Source organism: Siphateles boraxobius, unplaced genomic scaffold, assembly GCF_051911475.1.
Source record: "Siphateles boraxobius isolate OS27281-9 unplaced genomic scaffold, OSU_SipBor_1 130, whole genome shotgun sequence".
Lineage (NCBI taxonomy): Eukaryota > Metazoa > Chordata > Actinopteri > Cypriniformes > Leuciscidae > Siphateles > Siphateles boraxobius.
In genome coordinates, this window is record NW_027508734.1 from 19,958,031 (window position 1) to 19,980,424 (window position 22,394).

Sequence of the window (22,394 nt, forward strand, 5' to 3'; positions counted from 1 at the left end):
ATCATGTAGCATAGCCATTCAAATGAGCTATCGCTTACTCTCGTTTTACTCTTATCCGATTGGTTCAATAAACACACCAGTCGCCAGAACACATCTTCCTCTTCATTTACCTTCAAATATTCTCTTGCACACACAAATTTAATTTATGCTTGCAATCTTATGTACGCTTTCACAAATCTTACCCTGCGCATGCGATTCTTTATGGCATCGCATAACGTTATTACCTTCATCTCTGCTAGCTGCCACCTGCCAACGGAAGACTCAACTGCCTCTTGCACGGAGACACGAGCAAAGAAAGTGGGTGTCGCGGCCGGTCTCTATGGTAACCAGGCAAACAACACGATCTGTTTCACCATACTAACGTAAGTTTACAGTTGGCCGGTGGGTACGTTCATATATTACTCTAGTTTTGGTTTATATTGTTTATCATAGCGAAATGCAGATAAAAATGACTAAACAATCAACAACACTGAACGCGGAGGAAGGAACATGCGTTGAATCTGAAGGAAAAGACACGAGTGAAGGTGTTGTGTCTTTCGCTCCAGGTAACTTAACGTTAACGTTAATAACGTTACCATCTAGGTAAAGCAACATTCAACGACCATAATCAAAATAACAGACTTATCAAAAACAACAAGAACAAATATCAACCGTAAATCATTTTGGAATATAGTGCAATATTATCGTTAAGTCCTGGTTCTCTCCAGGTTATATCCCAGCTGCTTTTTTAGTTAACATTACATTTTCATCAAAAATTTTATATTTAACCCTTTCCATCATTTTATACTCAACCCTGTTACTATATTATTTCACATTCCTTAAAATGTTGAACAGGCTAAATATTTCCTGAAGGTTAAGTGCCTCCTTTTACTGATAATTTCTTGAAAGAAAAAAAACTTTTACAAAATGTAATGTGTATCCTTTTGTGGAAAATATCAAACGGTTATAAAATTTTCTTTCAAAGGTCAGGAGTCTCAGAGTGGAGCTGCTGATGAGACAATGGTTAATGGTGATACAATGGAGACCGAAGCGTCAGAGAGCAGAACAATGTCTTCAGGTCCCAGGTGATGAAGTGTAAATGACCTATATGATATTTGCTCAGAATGAAGTTGGTTTTTGTCTGAGAAGAACTAATACTGAATGATTTTACTTGTATCTTTCAAGAATTACCAAACAGTTTTTAAGGGAGCAATGCAAGAAAAACAAACTGTACCTGACGCCAAGGCTAAATGACACTCTTTATCTTCACTTTAAAGGTTTGAAATTGCTTGTGCAGAAGAGGCTACTTCAATGTTGCATCTTTGTTGTTTTTTTGTGTTTTTTTTAGCTCTTTATAGAAAGTTTTCAATTCTGCATTGTAGGTTTTTCTTGTATTGAGGGTTTGGAGGACTATACCGGCCTGCGCTGCCTATGGCTGGAATGTAATGGCATTCGGAAGATTGAGAATCTGGAGAATCAGACAGAGCTTCGCTGTCTTTTTCTCCATCAAAACCTCATTCATACTCTGGAAAACCTGGAACCACTCAGCAAGCTTTGCACACTGAATGTCTCAAATAATTATATCAAGGTCATTGAGAACATTTGTGAGTACACAAAAGTGAACATGGTAACACAATGTATTGTTTGTTCTCTGTTCTTTAATATCCCCTAAAGTCACTCATAAAGTTCACCTTTGGTTTTTCAGCCTGCTTGAGTGAGCTGTCCACGCTGCAGATCTCCCATAACAAACTGGAGAATGTGTGTGACATAGAGGAGCTGTCACACTGTCCATCCATCAGTGTTCTTGATCTGTCACACAACTGCATCAGAGATCCAGCTCTCATCAGTGTTCTAGAGAGAATGCCTGACTTGGTAAAAACAGTATAGACCCCTTTACAGTTGGTAAACATGGTGACGTTTTTTGTGGGCGGAGCTTAGGTGGTGGCAGACCGATCCCTCTGGCCACTTCCCTAAAGTTAGTATGCAAGTTTTGTTAGGTTGTTTTTTTAACAATGACTGGAGAAAATTCGATTTTATCTTGTTTATCAGTGAGTGCAAGGTCACTCACTGTCCAGGACCGCGATTGTTATTTGCAAAAGTTAATTTTAACATAGCCGTTACACGCTCACTCAATGATGGACGATCTTACAGGATTAACGTTAACGCTCGGCTACCTCCGGTTGAGTGACCTGACTTCTACACCTATCCGATAGAGAAACCGAGCGTAAAGAGAAACTGAGGGCATATAAATCTTTAGACGCCTAGAACTATGTGATGAATGGTCACGTACAAGACTTGTGTGGTACGATCCGCAGTTCTGCCTAGCCAGCGCCAAGAAGTCGACAATGTAAAGAGTGACATTACGGTGCAATTTTAACGATGTGAATATTTTCTAGAAATAAAAATTCCAGATACAGCATATTCATTTTTCATTGATTCTTGCACCCAACAACACAACAAGATGACATTTAATAATAATAATAATAACAATTTAAGCTCTTTATTATGTAGCCGAATCTGTGCTAGTTTGTATTGGCCGCCTCCAGTTCTCCCTTTGTTTTGCCTCCATTTAGCGCCGTGACGTAACTGTGATGTCGGCTCGAAATTGGTCTATATCTATTCTGTCATATACATGATCAGATATGCCTACTTCTATCTGTGGACTGAACTGCTAGGAATTAATTCCTGTTTCCTTTTGTTGTCAGCGGGTTTTAAATCTAATGGGTAATGAGGTCATCAAAAAAATCCCAAACTACAGAAAGACTCTGATTTTGCATCTAAAGCAGCTGACCTATCTAGATGACCGGCCTGTGTTTCCAAAAGACAGGTAGCAGCCGTGTTTTTCTGTGCTAAAGTACTATAGCATTAATTGTGTGACAACTGGCATTGTCAGTTTGGAGACGAATAGACCCCACAAAGCTAGTCTTTGTAACTATTTAGAGGCTATGGTTGAAACATTTGTATAATTATTGAAGTTTGCTTTGATTCACAGAGCATGTGCAGAGGCATGGGCTGCTGGTGGTCTGGAAGGTGAACGAAAAGAAAGAGAAATGTGGCAAACGAGAGAAAGAAGGAAGATCCAGGAAAGTTTGGATGCAATGACTGCTATCAAAGAGAACGCACTGAAACAATGGGAGGGTCGAGAGCATTTGGAGAACGGTAAACACACAATCTGTTCAGTTATACACTGGCGTTAAAAAGTTTGGGGTCAGTAAGATTTTTACTTTTTAATAATTTTATTCAGCAAAGATGCATTCAATTGTTCAAAAGTAACAATACAGACTTTTATATTGTGACAAAAGATCCATCAAAGAATCCTAAAAAAAGTATCCGCTTTCCACAAAAATATTAAGCAGCACAACTGTTCAACCTTGATAATAAAAAGAAATGTTACTTGAGGACCAGATCTGAATATTAGAACGATTTCTGAAGGATCATGTGACCCTGAAGACTGGAGTAATGGTGCTGAAAATTTAGCTTTGCTATCACAAAACAAAAAATTGATTTTAAAGTTATTTTGAATTGTAATATTTCACAATATCACTCTTTTTACAGTATTAGTGTTTAAATTTGTATAAAAATTATCATAAATGAGCATAGGAGACCAACCCAACCCCAGACTTTTGAACGATACTGTATACAGTAAACACACTCATATTTTCTCATCTTCTATCTGACATACAGCATCATTAAAAGCTTACGGTTTACTCTCAGGAATCATAGACCCTCCCATTTCTGTTATTGAGGAACAGAGCCCTCAAAACGGAACACCAGATATTCCACCTGCAGAGAGTGACAATTCAAAAACAGCACAGGAACAAATTGATCCTTCAGCATCAGAGACACACCACATTTGCCAGTCTGCATCTGATGAGGAACAGATTATCCAAACAAAGCTTGATCAAAATCATTCCAACCAGTCAAAATCAGAGGGACGGCAAACAGGTTTAGAACAGATTCTCCATCCATCATTTGACCAGGAACAGACTGGTCAATCAGGAACTTTGGGATTGAAGACTAAAGAGGAGAGGTGCCAGAAAATGCTAGCGCAAAACCAAGGCACAAAACCTTCACTGTCACATCACAGCGGTTCAGTCGCAGGTCCTGGTGCTCTCATCACTGAACTGATCTCTGAGGATGAAATAGAGACTATCATCCTGTCAGAGAGACCAGCATTAACAATTGATGTGAGTCCTTACACCATTGCTCACATCATTATAACTTACATTTGTTTTTACAAGAAATTGCAAGATTTAGAATTTCTTTGCAGTGTATATTTGATTTATACAGAAACGTTCTATAGTGTTTCACTACTAACAACATTTTCTGCATCTCCCAAGGATCTTCCAGACCTTGAAGATGAAGAAACTAGCCTGATACTCCAAGCAACATCACAGGTAAGAACAGGGTTTAAAAAAAAAAAAAAATTATATTTGATGCCAATGATAAATGCTGGATGAGAGAGCATATATAATTAGCATGTTATTTAAAGAGTTGTGATGAAAAATCAAATTTTATTGGAAAGTTGTGGAGATTTAAATTTTTAACTGTTACATTTTTCAGAGTGTCGTCCGTCCAAAGATTCAGGTCATCTCTGACGGTGAAACAGAATCAGAAGCTGGTACAAGTTTGTATCACTGGCCTCAGTTAGACGCTGTGGCCCCTGACCAATCGCAGCTGCTTTTTAGTGTCTCCACTAAAAGAACCTCAGTCAAGCAGCAGAGCCCTGACAGTATCAGTCAACTAGAGGCAGGGGATAACTTTCCCAAGACAGCAGAAACCAGAAAGATGATTCTAATTGAGGAACTGGACTGAGTCTTTAAGGTTGAACTATTGGATGAAACTAAATTGTACTGTTTCCCAACCCTTCAATCCCTTTTGCACAAACCTGTGCAATGTGAATTTAAATTGGATGTCTACCTGACATATAAAAGGTGTTTAACTTTAAATGACAAAATCACATTAATAATTTCATTTAAAATAATAAAAAAATAAGATATAAAGTCATTTTGCTTTTAACTTTATTGCAGATATTATAAATATATTTACTTTAAACTTCACTTTCTTTTTTTATTTTTATTCCAGAATATTTTTTTTTTTCACAACCTACATATATTAAATGATGTTCAAAACCATTCGATTTGAGAACAGAACATTACTGATTGCTATAGAAAAAATAGTTGTAAGACCTATATTTTTCTCATAGTTTTTAAACAAGCGAACACATCATTTGTCATGAATATCTCACCAAAGAGCTTACATATTCAATTCTGCATTAAGTCTATGCAGATATGTGCCTGTAGCGCTGTCATTGGCATCAGTTCAGGTATGTATTAAATTGATAGGTTACATCCGAAGCAGCAGGAGAAGAGAGAAACATGTCAGGAGCAACTCTTTACTGACTGAGTGGCTGACAGAAGGGGCGAGTCCTCTGAGGGTTTCCTGATTGGTTTGGTCAGTGCTGGGAACCAGAGGTGTGGTTGCAGTCACAGCTTGAGTGCGACTGGCACACATGTCGTAGAGGTTCCCAGCAAATGCTGTTTTCCGGGACTCTGCCCTCAAAGATTCCCAAATTTCTGCTGCATCGCCACGGCAACCTGACAACACACCACTCACACACATCTGGAAGGCATCCCATGACCTGCAGATGTAAAAATAAAAAGCATAATGTAATAAGGTAAAAAATATCGTTTTTTTTTTTCACCTCAGTGGAGGTGTTTTTGCGTGTGCATGTGTCTCACTTGCAAATGGAGTTGATGTCCTGTGGGTTATCATTCATGGAGCTCACACTGTCACCCAGAGTGACCAGACAGTCAGCAAAGCCCCTGTATACAGCACTACATGGAGGCGTTACTGCTGCACTCAGCACAGAGGAATAGAGACCTGAGGAAAATAAAAGCAATTCTAATGATAAGATAAAGAGGACATTTTGGTAAAACTTATGCACTGGAAAAAAAAAAACTTAGGCCTGCAATGTTGGAGTCATAAACAATAAAGGCATCTGATTGTGTCTAATCCTCAGATTCATCTCTATGGTGTGATGAATCCGATCTCCAAGCAAAAGGAAGTGAATTAAATATGTGAACGTAGTCACACCATGTTCGTTCGTTCATTGGCTAGAGAACTGGCCCCCAGACTGAGCCTGGTTTCACCCAAGGTTTTTTTTCTCTCCATTCTGTCACCTCTGGCTTGCTCAGTTGGGGACACTACATTTTCAACAATATTATTTATTTGACTGCTCTGACGCTATCGCATGGGAACTGAACTAAGATGGACTATGATATCACTGTTTTCTGCAGAACTGCTTTATAGATGAAATGAACTTTTTTAATAATTGATGATACTTACAATTGAACTGAATGAATACTGAACAAAGACACTGTTTTCTGTTAGAGCTGCTGCTGTACAGCCAAAATGAACTCTGTTTGCATCATTGAATCGTTATTTTCCTGTTGATCACTGTAAAGCTCTTTTGAAACAATTTGTATTGTATAAAGCGCTATATAAATAAAGGTGACTTGATTGTAAATGCACAATTATTATACTGGCATGTATTGCATATCTAATATTTAATATTCACGATATATATGTACAGAGAGCGGCTACATGGCAACATTCTATTGTGTCATATATGTCATATTCTATATATGTTAATGAGTGTCTACTTATTTATACTGTTAGATGTTACTGTACGTCACATGGATTAATCTGAGGATTAGACCCAGAGCAAAAACAACATTTAATCTCACTGCAGAACAGCTCGAAAAGACAAATCTCCTCCATTTTTCCCTTTTCTCAACTCTAAACATTTGGGATTTTTATTTTAACAGAAATATAAATGATCATGTAAATTATACATTCAATAGCTAAGAAGCATTATATACAGAAACTAAAGCAATTCCTGAGCCTAAAAAAGTGTCCAAGTCTTATTTTTTTATGGTGTGTGTGTGTGTGTGTATATACGTTTGACCGTGGCCACTAATTTATATTAATTAGAAAAAAAATAGACAGAAGAATTTGAAAAGCATAGGCAAAAAAATTATATATTACATAAAATATCATATAAAATCACGCATAATGCACAATATATTTTTGAAATGTAAAAATAAAATAATACTTTAAACTATATACACTGTAGCATATACTTAAAAATTAAGATTCTTTATTGGAATCTATAGTTTCATCTTTAGCATCCTTAGAGCCTTTCCATTGCACAAAAGGTTCTTTATAGTTGCAAAAAGGTCATTAAAACATTTATAATCTTAAAAATAAAAGGTTATTTTATCTCTAGGCCAACTTATCAATAAAAGGTTCTTTGTGGAACCCAAAATGGTTTTTCTAAGGCATTGCTGCATTTATTTTTAAGATAATTGTGAGACACATTATACACACACAAACACAAATAAAAATACTCTTTTACTCACTGAGGCAGAATGAAATGAACAGCAGCAGATGCATTCCGTTGAACAGACAGAATGTTGAACTGAAGACGGCATACACTGGAACACCTTAACATTTACAGACTTTCACAAATCATCCAAACCTCCTTGAGGTGTCCCATTCACCTTCCTATTTCACAAAAGAGCCAACTGTTTGAAGCCAACTGTTGAGCCTGATGGATGAAGGGGGGTTGTGAAATCTGATTATTAAAAGGGGGGAAGCTGTTGGATTAAAGATCATTTCCGGCTTCAGCGTTCATCATATCAGAAAAGAAGAATATACCTCCTATGACAATGGTTCTATATGGCTTGGATTATTAGTCTCTCTCTCTCTCTCTCTCTCTCTCTCTCTCTCTCTCTCTCTCTCTCTCTCTCTCTCTCTCTCTCTCTCTCTCTCTCTCTCTCTCTCTCTCTCTCTCTCTCTCTCTCTCTCTCTCTCTCTCTCTCTCTCTCTCTCTCTCTATCTCTGTCTGTCTGTCACACACACAAAATATACAGACAGATGGAAAAAAAATTCCAGTAGGACTGGCTTTTTAATTCCAGCATGGCACTTTCTAATACACACTCAGTGGGCCAGCCTCTATTATTTGACTGACATGCTTGGATTATTTCATTGCGTAAATCCAAGGGGAGAAGGAGAGTAAACACGGATTAGTACCTCTTATATAAAGCCATTACTATCAACTCCACATCATTTTCTCTGTTCCTGAACCTGTCACTGTTTCCTAGTATTCATTTTACATGTTTTTGGACATAGTAACTTTGAATTCTTTAAGTAGACTACTATGTAAATTAAATGGTACATGACTATTGTAGGACTAATCATTCAGTAGGCCTAGCATGCAATACACAGCCAAGACAAGTGCAAATGGTATTATCAGATGATGCCATCTGTGAAGCAACAGTGATTTTTATATTCGATTGGAAATGAACCTACATAAACTACCCTGAAAACCAAATTCTTGATTAGGCCTATGTTGTAAAATGCATAAAGCCCCCATGAGCCGGCATTTTTATAAGGCCCCAAAAGCAAATGTATTATGAAATATATTATGGTGGATATTGAACACAATATAATAGAACGCAATACTAGTAGCCTATATTTTGTGTTGGTTACTGTCTGAAAATGAGATTAGTCATTTGTTGTGTTGCACACACATTTTTACAACATTAAAATTAAAAGTTAAAGTTTCTAAAAAAAAAAAACTACCATTAGGTGGGAGTAAAGTCGCATACTAACAGTTGAATGCATGACGCACCATAGTCAGCGGAAGTGACGCAGTTTGTGTGTATGTGGGACTGTCATGGATGAAGTTGGTTCACCGGCGCGCCGTCGCGGTGGTCCGGCGGGGCTCTCGGCCGTACAGTTCGACACAATAGAGGGGCTGACAGAGCTGGAGGATCTGGAGCGAGTGTATGCGCAGCTATGTGCCGAAGAGGTAAATATAAGTGGAAACACGGTGTTTGTTAGTCCCTTGAAGCTTTATGACTAGGAAGGGTAGATGAAGGCTTGTCGGCTGTCAGTTAATTTAGTATGTATAAAAAAATTGAGTGTGTACCTGAACGGCGTGTGAATGTTAATTGTCCATTGGCATGAATTGAATATAAACAAACGCACCTCCCTGACAGGCGGAAGTGGAGGTGGAGTTGGGCGCTCTTATGGGGCAGCAGAGCAACATAGAAACAAAGATGCTCGCCCTGCAGAGGATGGGGTGAGTGTTTGTGTTTTACACCTAACCTATGCTTTTGAACTGAAAGAATAGGATAGTTTGGTGTTAAATTGTGTGTGTGTTTAGACCAAACTTGCAGCTGATCGAGGGAGATGCTGTGCAGCTTTCTGGCATGATCAACTTTACGTGCAGCCTGGCAGAGAACGTCAGCAGCAAAGTCAGACAGCTGGACCTTACAAAGGTGGCCAACATACACATCCTCATGCTGATATACGTCTATTAAGTAGACAGCATCCACTCAAGCTTTGCACCTGGTTTATGCGGTTCTGTTTCAGAAAAGGCTGTACCAAGCTATTCAGCGGGCAGATGATATTCTAGACCTGAAGTTCTGTACAGATGGTGTTCAGACTGCCCTGCGTAACCAGGACTATGAGCAGGCTGCCGCCCATATTCATCGCTATCTTTCTCTTGACCAGTCAGTGATTGAGCTCAGCAAGCAAGGTGGAGAGGGTGAGTACTTTTTGGACTATTACATTGCAACTATTGCAATGAACTGTTACAAACAGTTATGCAAATTGTTAAATGTGATTTGTAGAAATTATGTATGTAATGCACATATTGCTTATTGCTATTCAAAATTGCACTGATATGCACAGATACTTAGAAATCAGATACTCATTGTATTATTATCTATCGGGATGCTATGCACCATGCAGGCAGTGCAGTTGAAGCCAGCCTGGAATTGCTGCAGGAAGCAGAGCGCAATCTGAAGGTGCTGGTTACAACACGACTGGAGGAGGCGGTTGCCACGGGCGACTTGCCTCAAGTGGAGCGCTTTTTCAAGATCCTTCCTTTACTGGGACTCCATGAGCAGGGACTTGCACGTTTTGCTCAGTACCTTTGCAGTCAGGTAGGAGCATGTGTGAATGTCCAGCCTACGTGACCAGTGAAATCTGTTGAGAATGCTTTGTTACGGTAATTGGGGTTCTAGTATTAAGACTTGTGTCTTTTGCTCGGTTCTCTTTCAGTTGGCCAGTAAGGCAGAGGAGAACTTACTCCTGGCTGTTGGCTCAGATCTTGGTGAACGCAGAGCACCGGTTATCTTTGCTGACACCCTCACTCTGCTGCTTGAAGGTAAGAGCAGATGCATCGCTGTTAACTTGGCAATATGTATTATATTTAAATTAATCAAGATCAACCAATCTTTGTCTGTATCTTTAAGGTATTGCACGCATTGTTGAAACCCATCAGCCCATAGTGGAAACATACTATGGACCAGGCCGACTGCACACACTCCTTGCACACCTTCAGAAAGAGTGTGACAAACAGGCTCAGAAAATAGTGGACAAATTCATCCAACAGAGAGATTACAACAACAAGGTGTGTGTAGTGTGTCTATACCAGAAGTGTTTCATCTTTTAGATGCTACAAACCCCCAAATATGATCATTCTTGTGTGATGGACTCCTGTCCTAAAATTTAAAAGGAATCTTATCTTTTATAAGCACCCAATATATGCACTAAAAATGTATTATTATAAATCTAAAATAATTATTTTATTTAGTTACATTATTATACTGTATATTTTTTTCTACTCCCTATTAATTTTTCTATTTCTATTCATTTAATTATTTATTTTAATTGTACTATTTGTTATATATTCATTATTTTTTTTAACAGTTTTACACTTTATTTTGGACCCTCTGTCACTCCGTTGCGGCCCCCTGGGGGACCCCAGTTTTAAAAAAAAAACTGATCTATGCTATGTGCTGTCTTGTTTGCATCTTGAATGAAGTGCATTTTTATATATATTTTTACAAGTGTACTTTCTACATTTGTTTTGCAATAGTTTCAGGTTGTCCAGAGCAGCATGATGAGGGGCATGACTACAGAAAAGATTGAACCCAGGTGAGGTACATATAATAATTTATCATGAAGATTGTATGAGTATCTTGTGAATACAAGGTGTTTTATTTATTGTGTGTTTAATGTTTAATCTAGAGACTTGGATCCTGTGTTATGTGAGGTTACCTTAATGAACTCAAGGGCCGAGCTGTACTTTCGATTCTTGAGGCGGCGTATTGTTGCTGACTTCGAGGTTGCAGATGCAATGGCAGATGAAACCGTTATACAAGGTAACACCTAACTTTTCATGTGATGTGATATTTCTAAAGCAAGTACATAACTGCCATCAGATGTAGCCTAGCAGTTAGCACACATGCTACTTCTCATTAAGCCGTGGTGCTCATTCAGGCATCACAATACTTCTTGATCCTATTTCTCCCCATCATTGCCTGTTAAAAACAAAATGTATGTAACTAGGGTATACAAATTGAGCATGTAATTCAGGGTTGATTCAATGTAGTATGATGAATATGTTGATTTTTAAAAATGTATACTCGTACTCAACATTAACTTGTATTGTTAATACTTGTTTTGTTGTTTTCTTAGAGCATCAGCAGAGTTTAGAACAGTTACTGAAAGATTGTCAGCTGAGCCGCACTATGCAGGAGCTGATTGGCTATTACATTCCCATGGAGGAGTATTACATGAGAGAGTCCGTCAACAAGGTGCGCCATATATACACTCAATCATTTAATGCTGTCATGTGTGAATGTACTTTATACCTGAATCAGAGATTATTTGTCAGGCAAATGCACACTCCTATTCAAAAGTTTGGGGTCTGTAAAAAGTTTTTAATGAAGGAAATTAATTATTTTATTGAGCAAGGAAGTAGAGCTGCAAGATTCTGGATAAATTGAACAAATCTCTTAAAGCTCCAGTAGGTCACTTTTGTAAACAAATATTTGTTAAAACTGTCCATATGTCCTGACAGTAGAATATGAGACAGATAATCTGTGGAAAAAATCAAGTTCCTCTGGCTCCTCCCTGTGGTCCTACTGCCATTTGCAGAAATGCACCGCTCCCGGTCAGAAACAACCAATCAGAGCCTGGAGGAATGTCTTAGCAGTGTCAATCACGCTCGTGTACGCGTTGATCACCCCTCTCTTGCACAGCGCGAGCCTGTACCGTCGTTCGTGACTCTCCTGTTCAAACTCGTTCATCCAAATGAACGAATCTTTTTTCGAGTCATTTCGTTCATTCAACCAACGAAATGACTCGAAAAAAGATTTGTTCATTTTGATGAACGAGTTCGAACTGGATTACGAAGTGCATCACAGAACAGAGCAAGGCGAGCATTTGTGCTTACAAAACTTAAAGTTTTGTATTTATTTTTGAAATGACCGATCGTTTCGCTAGATAAGACCCTTATTCATCGTCTGGTATCGTTTAAAGCCCTTTGAAGCTGCACTGAAACTGTCATTTGGTCCTTGAAACGTTTGTGTCCTATTGAAGTCCATTATATGGAGAAAAAGCCTGGAATGTTTTCATCAAAAACCTTCATTTCTTTTCGACTGAAGAAAGAAAGACATGGACATCTTGGATGACATGGGGGTGAGTAAATTATCAGCAAAAGTTTATTTAAAAGTGAACTAATCCTTTAACGTTATCTTACTAGCTATTTATAACTTATAGAAAGAGTGCAACCTTATAAAGTTACATGTATTGCAAAATACGTAATGATTTGAGGACCAAGTTTGTAGTCAAAGTATGAGCAGGCCATAGTCAATGTAAAGCATATTGTTGATGTTTCGTCCCTATTAGTGTATGTTCCATAACTGTTTATAATCCGCCGTCATCAGTGGCCCTGTTTACTAGCCTGCGCGTTCACGGCAGGATGCGCTGTGGGGGAGGAGCTGTGGAGGGAGGGGTGTAGCGTAGCAGAGAGCAAGGGGGTTGGACCTGTAAGTTGTGCTTGTTCAAATTTTCAGGCTAAGTCAACATTTTCTCAAAACTCCCTACTGCAACTTTAAATGAACGATTCAATGATAAATAAATGTTTTAACATTCACTTGTCGCTACCTACTGGTGAAACTAATTGATATAATCTCTGAAGTACCAAGTTACTTTTAAAAGTTGATTTACTCTGTTTTGATCGGTACTGTAGACAATAGCGTTTATATCTTAACTATAAACTCTTATCCCAGTACTTCTGTGATTATTTATATTATTGTAACACAGAATTAATGATACTGTGTGTGGTTGAAAAGACTGTTTGTGAAGCTGTTTCATACCAATACATGGCAGCTGCTTTCTCTGGGTTAGCGGAAGCACGAACATAGATTCAATTCAAATTCAAATTCAAACTTTTATTGTCATTTGCGAATCCTCCCAGCAACATCAGACATCAATTAAACACCCTACAACATAAATAACAAGTGACATAGATGACAAAGAGGCATAAATAACAGTGTGCAAAAAGTAAGTAGTTGTGCATGTAAATGCCATGTAAACATGAGGAATCAGTGCAAAGTCTGCAGAGGTAGGTTGTCAGCGTTGTTAAGGCTATTCCAGTGAAGGTTTCGGCTGCTCTCACCACCTGTTGCGGAGCCTTGCGGTCCTGTACTGTACAACTCCCGAACCAGACTGTGATAGATCTGGTGAGGATACTTTCGATTGTGCATCTATAGAAGCTGCTGAGGATTTTGCCTGGTATGCCAAATTTTCTTAGCCTTCTCAGGAAATACAACCGCTGTCGGGATTTCCTCACCAGGTGTGTGATGTTGTGAGTCCAGGAGAGATCCTCAGATATGTGAACACCAAGAAATTTGAATGTGCTCACTGCTCACTTTATCCACTGCAGTCTCTCCAGTATGCAGTGATGGGTGCTGCATTTACTAACATTTAGGGAGAGATTGTTGTCCTGACACCACTTCACAAGGCCAGCCACCTCCTGTGCTGACTCATCACCCCCAGATATCAGTCCAATGACTGTGGTATCATCAGCAAATTTGATGATGATGATGGAGGCCACACAGTCATGGGTGTATGGTGTGTAGAGCATGGGACTCAATACGCTACCCTGCGGAGTTCCTGTGTTTACAGTTGTTGTCCTGTATGTGTGGTTGCCCATGCTAACAGACTGGGGTCTACCTGTTAGAAAGTTCAGGACTCAGTTACAAAGGGTGGGTGGCATACGAAGGGTGGATAGCTTGTTGACGAGCTTGGATGGTATCAGCGTGTTTAACATTGAACTGAAATCGATGAACAGCAGTCGAACAAAGCTGTCCCTGCTCTCTATGTGCACGAGGGCTGTGTGTATTGTTGTGCTTACGGCATCCCCTGGTCCAGAGTGTCCGGTACAATCGTCTGGGTGTAGCTCATGACGATTCTCTCGAAGCAAGCAGTCAATGCAATGGGCCGGTAGTCATTAAGACAGGTTGCTTTATCCTTTTTTGGCAGTGGTATGATGATGGTTGTCTTAAGGCAGGTGGGAATTGAGGTTTGTGAGAGGGACAGATAGAATATGTCTGCAAAGACATCTGCTAGCATCCATTTGCAGGTTTTGAGTGCACATCCAGGAATGTTGTCCGGGCCGGCTACCTTCCGGTAGTTTATTTTCCTCAGAGTCTTTGCCACATCTGCAGATGTAATTGTGACTGGTGGGTTCAGTGTGCTCCCACTGGCCAACTAACTCCCCAGGGGCTCGGTCTTGAGGGCCTCAAAGCGGGGATAGAATTAATTAAAGGGGTATTCGGCAACTCTAGCTATTTCTTGGCTGGTTTTCACTTTTGTTGTCGGATGTTTTCTCAACAAGCTCCCCCTACAGCTGTGAGGCGTATATTTCACAACAATGTCGTAAAAAAACTCACTTGCGGCACCCTCCTCCCCCTTTCTACCGCTGCTCATGTGCACTTGTTATTATCGGAGCCGGCCAACTTTATCGTGTGGAGCTATGTCTACCGAGCTGGGTAATACAACATACACATTCGGTAGATAGAAGGGTCTGCATTTTAACAATAAGAGCTCTACATCACTCAAACAGTGTTTGCTGACAGTCTGTACGTCTGAGCACCATCAGTTGTTAATATAAATGCAGGTTCCCCCACCTTTGTGTTTTCCCGTTCCGCGGTGGATGGAGTGCGTTTGTAGTTGAACCGCTGGGTCCGGTATATTGTTCGATAGCCAGGTTTCAGTGAGAATTCGAATTCAGCAGTCTCTTATTTCTCGGTGGGATCTAATCATGGTTCTGAGCTCATCCATCTTATTTCGAGGGATCGGACGTACGCAAGCAGAAGGCTAGGCAGAGGCGATCGGCTAGTTCTAGCCTTTCGCCTGGCATGTAGCCCACCTCTCTTGCCTCATCGCCACTTGAGTTGCTCCTTCCGCCGGCTGGCTGTTCATTCGACTCCAGTGTTGGTGAGCCCGCTGGTTTGAGCTCGGATGCAGCAGGTAGTCCAGATCCGACAGATTAAAAGTAGCCTCATAAGGTTGCTTCCCGATTTCCAGTAACGTAACGTTTCTCTGTCATATGTGATTAGTGCCTATGTAACATGTACGTTTAAAGATTTATAGAAGACAAAACAAACAAAAATAGACATCAAATAACGATGACTGCAGGAGTACAACACAGAGACGTCTGCCACGATGGGCGCCATCTACAGCATCAGAATGTTTTGAATGTTCGCTGTGACCATACTTGTCAAAGGATTTGTTGCAGAGGGCGATCCTCCCCAAGATGGCGGCACCGCCCCTGCATGCAACGAAGCGTGACACGGTTTCACATTCTCTATAGACAAAAGGCTTGTTCGACTTCATGCAGCTCTGCGCAGACCGATCGGTGGCTGACTTGAAGTAGTGCATGCCGGTTAGAAAATTTGTCCGACTTGATACAGCGTCAACGCCACGTGACTGTGACATATGCCATCAAAGTAGCGCGAGAGCGATTCGTGAGCAGCCGAAAGACTCAGTCAGCGCATCTTCTCAAGAGCAGCTGCATGAGCTCTGATGACGACACAGCTGTTCCACAATTGGCCGGATTCACCGCATGACAACGATCACGTGTGTTTCGTGTTTATCCGAACACCTTCGGTTCCACTAATGTTCACAAATCTGTTTTTTATAACAGTCAAATCTCTTCATGTAGTTGCGATGTTATATTGTCTCATGTTTATTTAAAATAAAACTGCTTAAAATACATTGGACCCCACTACATTATTTAAATAGTATAGGCTTATGTTGAACGTATTCTTGTACAAACAGATGCTGTATTAAGCATAAAGTATTAAATGGAAACGTACCTGAAACGTGTGTATTTGACACATATTGCATTTATTTCACTTCAGATGTGGTAAAGTATGCAAACACCACGTGAGCGGTCACTACAGGAACCAGAAAGTGTCCGCCTTCACGTCTCTGTTTGCAGCTCCTCTCCGCCTGCACTTGGCAACTCTCGTCGATCGGTTTCATCCAGCCACAGCCGATGTCGCACACACCTATAGCCAATTCGTTGTCATTTAGGAATAAGATCACGTGGGTGTTTGAATCAAAATCACGAGTTTTTAACGGTTAATCAAGCAGCTCTGCATTAAGTTGATCAAAAGTGACTGCAAAGACGTTTACATAGTTACAAAAGATTTATATTTAAAATAAATGCAGTTCTTTGAACTTTCTATTAATCAAAGAATCCTGAAAAAGTGTGTCATGATTTCCACAGAAATATAGAGCAGCACAACCATTTTCAATGGTGATAATAAATGTGTCTTGAGCACCAAATCTGCTTATTAAAATAGGATCATGTGACACTGAAGACTGATGAAAATTCAGCTTTGCCAACACAGGAATAAATTACATGTTGAAATATATTAAAATGAAAAAGTTATTTTATAAAATGTAATAATGTTTCGCAATATTACTGTTAAACTGTATTTTTGATTAAATGCATGAACCCTTGGTGAGCAAGCATAAGAAACTGTTAAATCTTAACCAATACCGACCCCAAACTGTTGAACTGTACATTACTACATTTTCTCATGTTCATCTATCTGTTGTTTTGGTTTTGCCATCAGCTAAATTTCAGATACATTTCTTTGGCACAATGAATGTCAAGTCACTTTTTATAGCGCTTTATACAATATGATATGATTTCTTCAAAGCAGCTTTACAGTGATCAACAGGAAAAAAAAATGTTTAATGATGCAAACAGAGTTCATTTTGCCTGTGAAGCAGCTCTAAAAAGAAAATCATGTCATTGTTCTACTGAAGTCAGTTCAATGTTGATTCAGTTCTAGTAATGTCATCGTCCAACTGTTTAGTTCTCAGTACTCATAGGATGATTAATATGACTTTTTAGGCAGTTGTCATGGACACTGCTGAGGTGGGTCAGCTGAGCTCCAGCATGGTGGACGATGTGTTCTACATTGTGAAGAAATGTATCAGCAGAGCTCTCACCAGCAGCAGCTCTGACTGTGTGTGCGCTATGATCAATCATGCAACCAGCGTTCTGGAGACAGACTTCAGGTATATGCACAAATTTGGAATTTAATTATTGTTACTGATGATGACTAACTGCATGTGAAGAATTATTGTTGTGGTTGTTGAAGATTTTGAAATTCACATCAGAGAATTTCTGGAAACTGAAAAATATATAATCATCCGCTATATCTTTTGCATCTACTTCCTTGTGCAGAGAGGTGTTAGTAAGTAAGCTGCGAGCTGGATATCCAGTCAGTGCCCTGCAGGACCTGCAGCGTGGGGTCAGCAGTGCCGTCAGTCTGATGCAGAGCAGTCTACAGCAGGGCAAAATAACAAACCTCACACAAACGCTTGGGATTGAGAGCCAAGAGCAGGCAAAGAGTGCCTACTTGGTCAGCATTAAGTATTTTTATTGCATACTCTGTGCCAACTTTATTATCTCACTTTTCCCCCTTGTTTTTCTGTACTTCTCACTAAACATACGTTTTCATGTAGTGTTTAAGTATAATAATGCTTGTTTTTTTCTCAGGTGACTCTCAATAATGTGGAGGTCTGCAGTGAGAATATCAGAACCCTGAAAAAGAATCTAGAGGTCAGTGTGATGTGACTTTCTTTCATCAAGGAGTATTTTGTTTCTTCCAGCCAACCACACAGCAACTCTGTCATTTGCTCACCTCATGCCATACCAGACCAATAGGACATTTTTCATGTGTCATGTCACTTGTTTCTTGTCTGGTCTTTTGTTTAGTTTGAGTTTCCTGTTACTGTTTTGTAGTTTTGCTCCAGTTTCCTGTTTCCCTCATTACTCCCTGATTATTTGCATCTGTGTCTATTACCCTTTGTGTATAGAAGCCCTGGGCTGCATTCCAGTCCACTTTTAGACATGCACTTGCGAACTTCCCTAAGCACTTCCCCTCGGGGAATCCCCATTTTGAAGTGCGTTCCACTTCGTGAAATGGACAAGGGAAGTTTATATGGACAGACCCTCGTTCCCTCGATTTTGATCGAGGGAGCGAGTCTACTTCATATCTACACTTCAGGCAGTTCCAAATACCACAATGCAACACGATTGTGACGTCACCGCAGATCCGGTCTAATCACCACCACCACAAACAACTCAATGATATATTAATTATATATATTTTTTATTTAAAACAACCCAAACACTCCTATATACATTTGGATGCTGCATCGAACAAATTCTTAAAGGGTACGGCACGCTTCGACGCTTTTCCACTGCATGGTACTGTACGGCTCGGCTCGTTACGGCTCACTTGTGGCGCTTTTCCACTGCATGGTACTGTACGGCTCGGCTCGTTACGGCTCACTTGTGGCGCTTTTCCACTGCATGGTACGGTACGGTACGGCTCGCTTTAAATGGTACCAAATCTGTTGAGGTTCCAAGCGTACCGTACCGATACTAAACTGTGACGTGAAAACACTGCAGATCACTGATTGGTCAGACAGACTGAATCGTCACTACCAGCGTCGTTGTATTTGCGAGACATCAAACCCGCTAGATTTAAATAGCCAGTAACAGCCACCGCTGTAGCACCTGTTTTAAAACTACTTGCTTGACTTGCTTGAAGAAAAAAAACTTCCAAAAAAGAAATGGCTGAATCGTGGTCAGTGGACAAGAAGTGCAGACGTTCATCTCGTTGGTTGACGAGGAGCGGATAAACTGTAACGATCAGTCATAATCCCACCCACTAAGAAGCGGTACTAACTGCAATGGAAAAGCAACCGAGCTAGAGCGAACCGAGCCGTGTCGCGCCGAGTCGTACCACGCAGTGGAAAAGTTAAGCGAGCCGAACTGTGCCGCGCCGAGCCCGAACCGTTTCCGCCAGTAGTGGGCACTCGTGCAACATAAGAGTGAACGAGACGGAGGGAAGTTAGCAAGTGAAGGGCATGACAATTTTGGACTGGAACACAGCCCTGGTGTTTCCTGTGATCATTGTCAGGTTTTGTTCATCCATGATTGCACGTCACTCTGTTACATTCCTTGTGTTAGGATGTTTTCTTGTTACTTTATCATTAAATACCTTAATCTCCATTTAGATTCTGATCTCCTTCATCTTCTGTTATACCATGGAACACAAAAAGAGAAATATGGAAATCTTTTCCATGCAATTACAGTTAATGTGGATAGTTGCTTTCAAGCCTTTTAAACATATCATAAAAGCAGTCCAAATAAACTCACTTTTTGTGTTGCATGGAAGAAAGAATGTCTCTCAAGGTTCAAACGGCATGAGGGAGAGTGAACTAATACTTGAAATTTTTAGACATGTTTGGGGAAGCGTTTCATCCAATGGTAGAACTTAACCAACTGTGCACAATACCTTGCATGGTTTGCTATTTTTGGAAATGAGACATGCCAGCCAAAAACACTTTACTTATTGCATCCGTAGAACATGATGTCAGACCACTCTTGCTAGCTTGAGTTGTTGTAATCATGTGAGAAAATTCTATCCACTTTAATGCAAGAAAGAGATCAATAACACTGGAAAAGTTTGAATCCTCTGGTCTTTCTGGCTTATGCTGACATTTGATGTTGTTGTGAGCAATCTGAATTGCTTTTTCTTCCTGTCCATCTCAGAGTGATTGTGCCAAGTTGTTCAGTCAGGGCGTAGGCTCAGATCATGCGAAGGCTAAGATTGACAGCTGTCTATCTGATTTGGTCACCACCTCTAACAAATTCAAGGATCTCCTCCAGGTCAGTGAGAATCTGTTTACACACTAGAATTTACAAGTATGGGTCGGTAAGATTTTTTAAATGTTTTTGAAAGAAGTCTTTTATGCTCACCAAGGCTACATTTATTTGATCAAAAGTACAGTAATAACTGTAATATTATGAAATATTATTGCAATTAAATATAGCTGTTTTCTTTTCTTATATATATATTTTAAAATGTAATTTATTCCTGTGATGGCAGGGCTGAATATTCAGCATCATTACTCCAGTCTTCTGTATTACATGATCCTTCAGAAATCATTCTAATATGCCGATTTGGTGCTCAGGAAACATTTCATATTATTATCAATGTTGAAAACAGTCATGCTGCTTAATATTTGTGTGGAAACTGATGCATTTATTTTTTTTATTAATTGAAAGGTCAAAGAATAACATTTATTTGAAATAAATCTTTTGTACCATTATAAATGTCTTTAACTTTTGATCAATTTAATGTATCCTTGCTGAATAAAAGTATTAATTTCTTAACAAAAAAAGATCTTACTGATCTTACTACTAAATCTTGAATGTTTGTGCTGTTTTTCTTACCGGTTTGTGTATGTGCAGGAGGGGCTACAGGAGCTTAACAACACCTCTATTAGACCACAAGTAAAACCCTGGATCAGCAGCTTCCTGTCTGTCTCACACAATATTGAAGAGGTATGAGATGATACCATCACCATATCTACTACTACTGACAGAGAGGATAAAATAAACTTATTTTCCAAGAATAATATATGAGAAAAAAATGCTCAAACTACGATGGAAACTCATTTACCGAATAAATTCCTCAATGCGGCACTCAAAAAAAGACGTGACTTTGCGCGATGGGAAGGCATACCTGGACTAACCAGTGGACCGGTCTTGATGCACAGCGTCTGAAATGATGTTTTGGTTGTTCTGAAATGCCTGAGCAAAATCTGTCATCAAAGTGCTTCAGTATAATTACCTCCCAGAACTGTCTTACACGACTGCGTTCCCAAACAGTAGAGATCCACCTCCATTTGTGTTTCATCTGCACGCTCAAGTCATTTATTATATATTAAAATATAATATACAGTGCCTTCTCCTACTGCAGTAACTGCCATTTACATAATTATATTTAGCGCCTGTTTATCAGGGAGTGATTTTTTTTCTTTTCGGCTCACTGGATGGAAACGGTGCTTTATTTGCAAATGTTTTATGTGATATTCCAATTTTGCGCACAATTTAAGTTTGCAACTTTGGATGGAAACATAGCTAATGATAGGATGGAAAATCAGTTGTATTGCTTAATCTTATGAATTATAAATGTTATCTGAGGATTTACAAGTTTTTTTTTCTTTTGTTGTCTTTAGGAAGAGTTCAGTGAGTATGAAGCCAATGATCCTTGGGTTCAGCAACTCATTGTCCAATTGGAGCAGCTCATGGCCGAGTTTAAGGTACATTTATTTTAATCCACTTTACACGCACACACACACACCCATTCTAAAATGCCTCTCTGTAGGTGGGCCTGTCACCAGTCATCTACGATACTCTAACTAGCCTGATGACCAGTCTCATTGCAATGGAGATGGAGAAGACAGTGTTCAAATGCACCTTCAGCAGGGTGAGATGTAAACACCCTTCACAAAGGACAGCTACATATTCGCTTAAAAACACCCACATCCTAACTCTCCTGTTGATTCTGGGTTGTAGCTTGGTGGATTACAGTTTGATAAGGAGCTGCGTGCTTTGGTTGCATACCTCTCCTCGGTCACCTCCTGGACCATCCGGGATAAGTTTGCCCGACTCACACAGATGGCAACTATTCTCAACTTAGAGAGGGTATGTGGCTTTTTGACTGGCATTTAAAAATGTTAATCATTGAAATCTGGTCAATGACTAAGAGGACAGTATCATTTGGAATTTTGTTTGATTTTGTGTCTTTCTTCTTGAGGTGTCTGAGATTCTGGATTATTGGGGACCCAACTCTGGGCCTTTGACGTGGCGCCTGACCCCTGCTGAAGTTCGGCAGGTCTTGGCTCTAAGGGTAGATTTCCGCAGCGAGGACATTAAAAGATTACGACTCTAACAAAAACACCTTAAACGTGGTCTCGTGTAGAAATTGAGTTTCGAGTAACCTGAATGAATGTATGCTATCTCTGACATTTGTATACACACAAATCTTTTTTTAAACATATGTAATAAATGTATTACTAACCAACATTGTGGATCAGATTGTTCTTCGACTATTCTGGGGTTTACCTTATAATTCAACTCAATATCTTCTGGAAACTGG

General features: G+C 39.6%; 3 protein-coding genes across 4 annotated transcripts; 2 read left to right on the forward strand and 1 right to left on the reverse strand.

The window, feature by feature from the left end:
- Positions 1-245: 245 nt before the first annotated feature.
- dnaaf1 (dynein axonemal assembly factor 1) lies at positions 246-6,508 on the forward strand. 2 transcript variants are annotated; one of them, XM_077228499.1, is made up of 11 exons: positions 246-362; positions 443-545; positions 965-1,064; positions 1,165-1,256; positions 1,362-1,583; positions 1,685-1,851; positions 2,685-2,806; positions 2,972-3,138; positions 3,694-4,166; positions 4,320-4,376; positions 4,543-6,508. In XM_077228499.1, the coding sequence occupies exons 2-11, from the start codon at positions 449-451 to the stop codon at positions 4,792-4,794; spliced, it is 1,749 nt and encodes a 582-aa protein (XP_077084614.1). In that variant the 5' UTR covers positions 246-362; positions 443-448; the 3' UTR covers positions 4,795-6,508. The 2 variants fall into 2 exon arrangements, with proteins under 2 accessions (XP_077084614.1, XP_077084613.1); XM_077228498.1 differs by lacking the exon at positions 246-362 and having other exon boundaries at positions 374-545.
- Positions 5,326-7,798, reverse strand: nrn1lb (neuritin 1-like b). Its single transcript, XM_077228500.1, has 3 exons — positions 7,404-7,798; positions 5,721-5,862; positions 5,326-5,620 (listed from the first exon to the last, which is right to left on the reverse strand). The coding sequence occupies exons 1-3, from the start codon at positions 7,435-7,437 to the stop codon at positions 5,326-5,328; spliced, it is 471 nt and encodes a 156-aa protein (XP_077084615.1). The 5' UTR covers positions 7,438-7,798.
- Positions 7,799-8,685: 887 nt separating this feature from the next.
- Positions 8,686-22,319, forward strand: cog4 (component of oligomeric golgi complex 4). Its single transcript, XM_077228501.1, has 19 exons — positions 8,686-8,857; positions 9,048-9,130; positions 9,215-9,329; positions 9,424-9,598; positions 9,805-9,998; positions 10,117-10,222; positions 10,311-10,468; positions 10,937-10,995; positions 11,089-11,222; positions 11,539-11,657; positions 17,282-17,448; positions 17,618-17,795; positions 17,933-17,995; positions 20,000-20,116; positions 20,702-20,794; positions 21,472-21,555; positions 21,621-21,722; positions 21,812-21,940; positions 22,053-22,319. Exons 1-19 carry the CDS (start codon positions 8,723-8,725, stop codon positions 22,185-22,187), a joined length of 2,346 nt encoding a protein of 781 aa, XP_077084616.1. The 5' UTR covers positions 8,686-8,722; the 3' UTR covers positions 22,188-22,319.
- Positions 22,320-22,394: the final 75 nt, after the last annotated feature.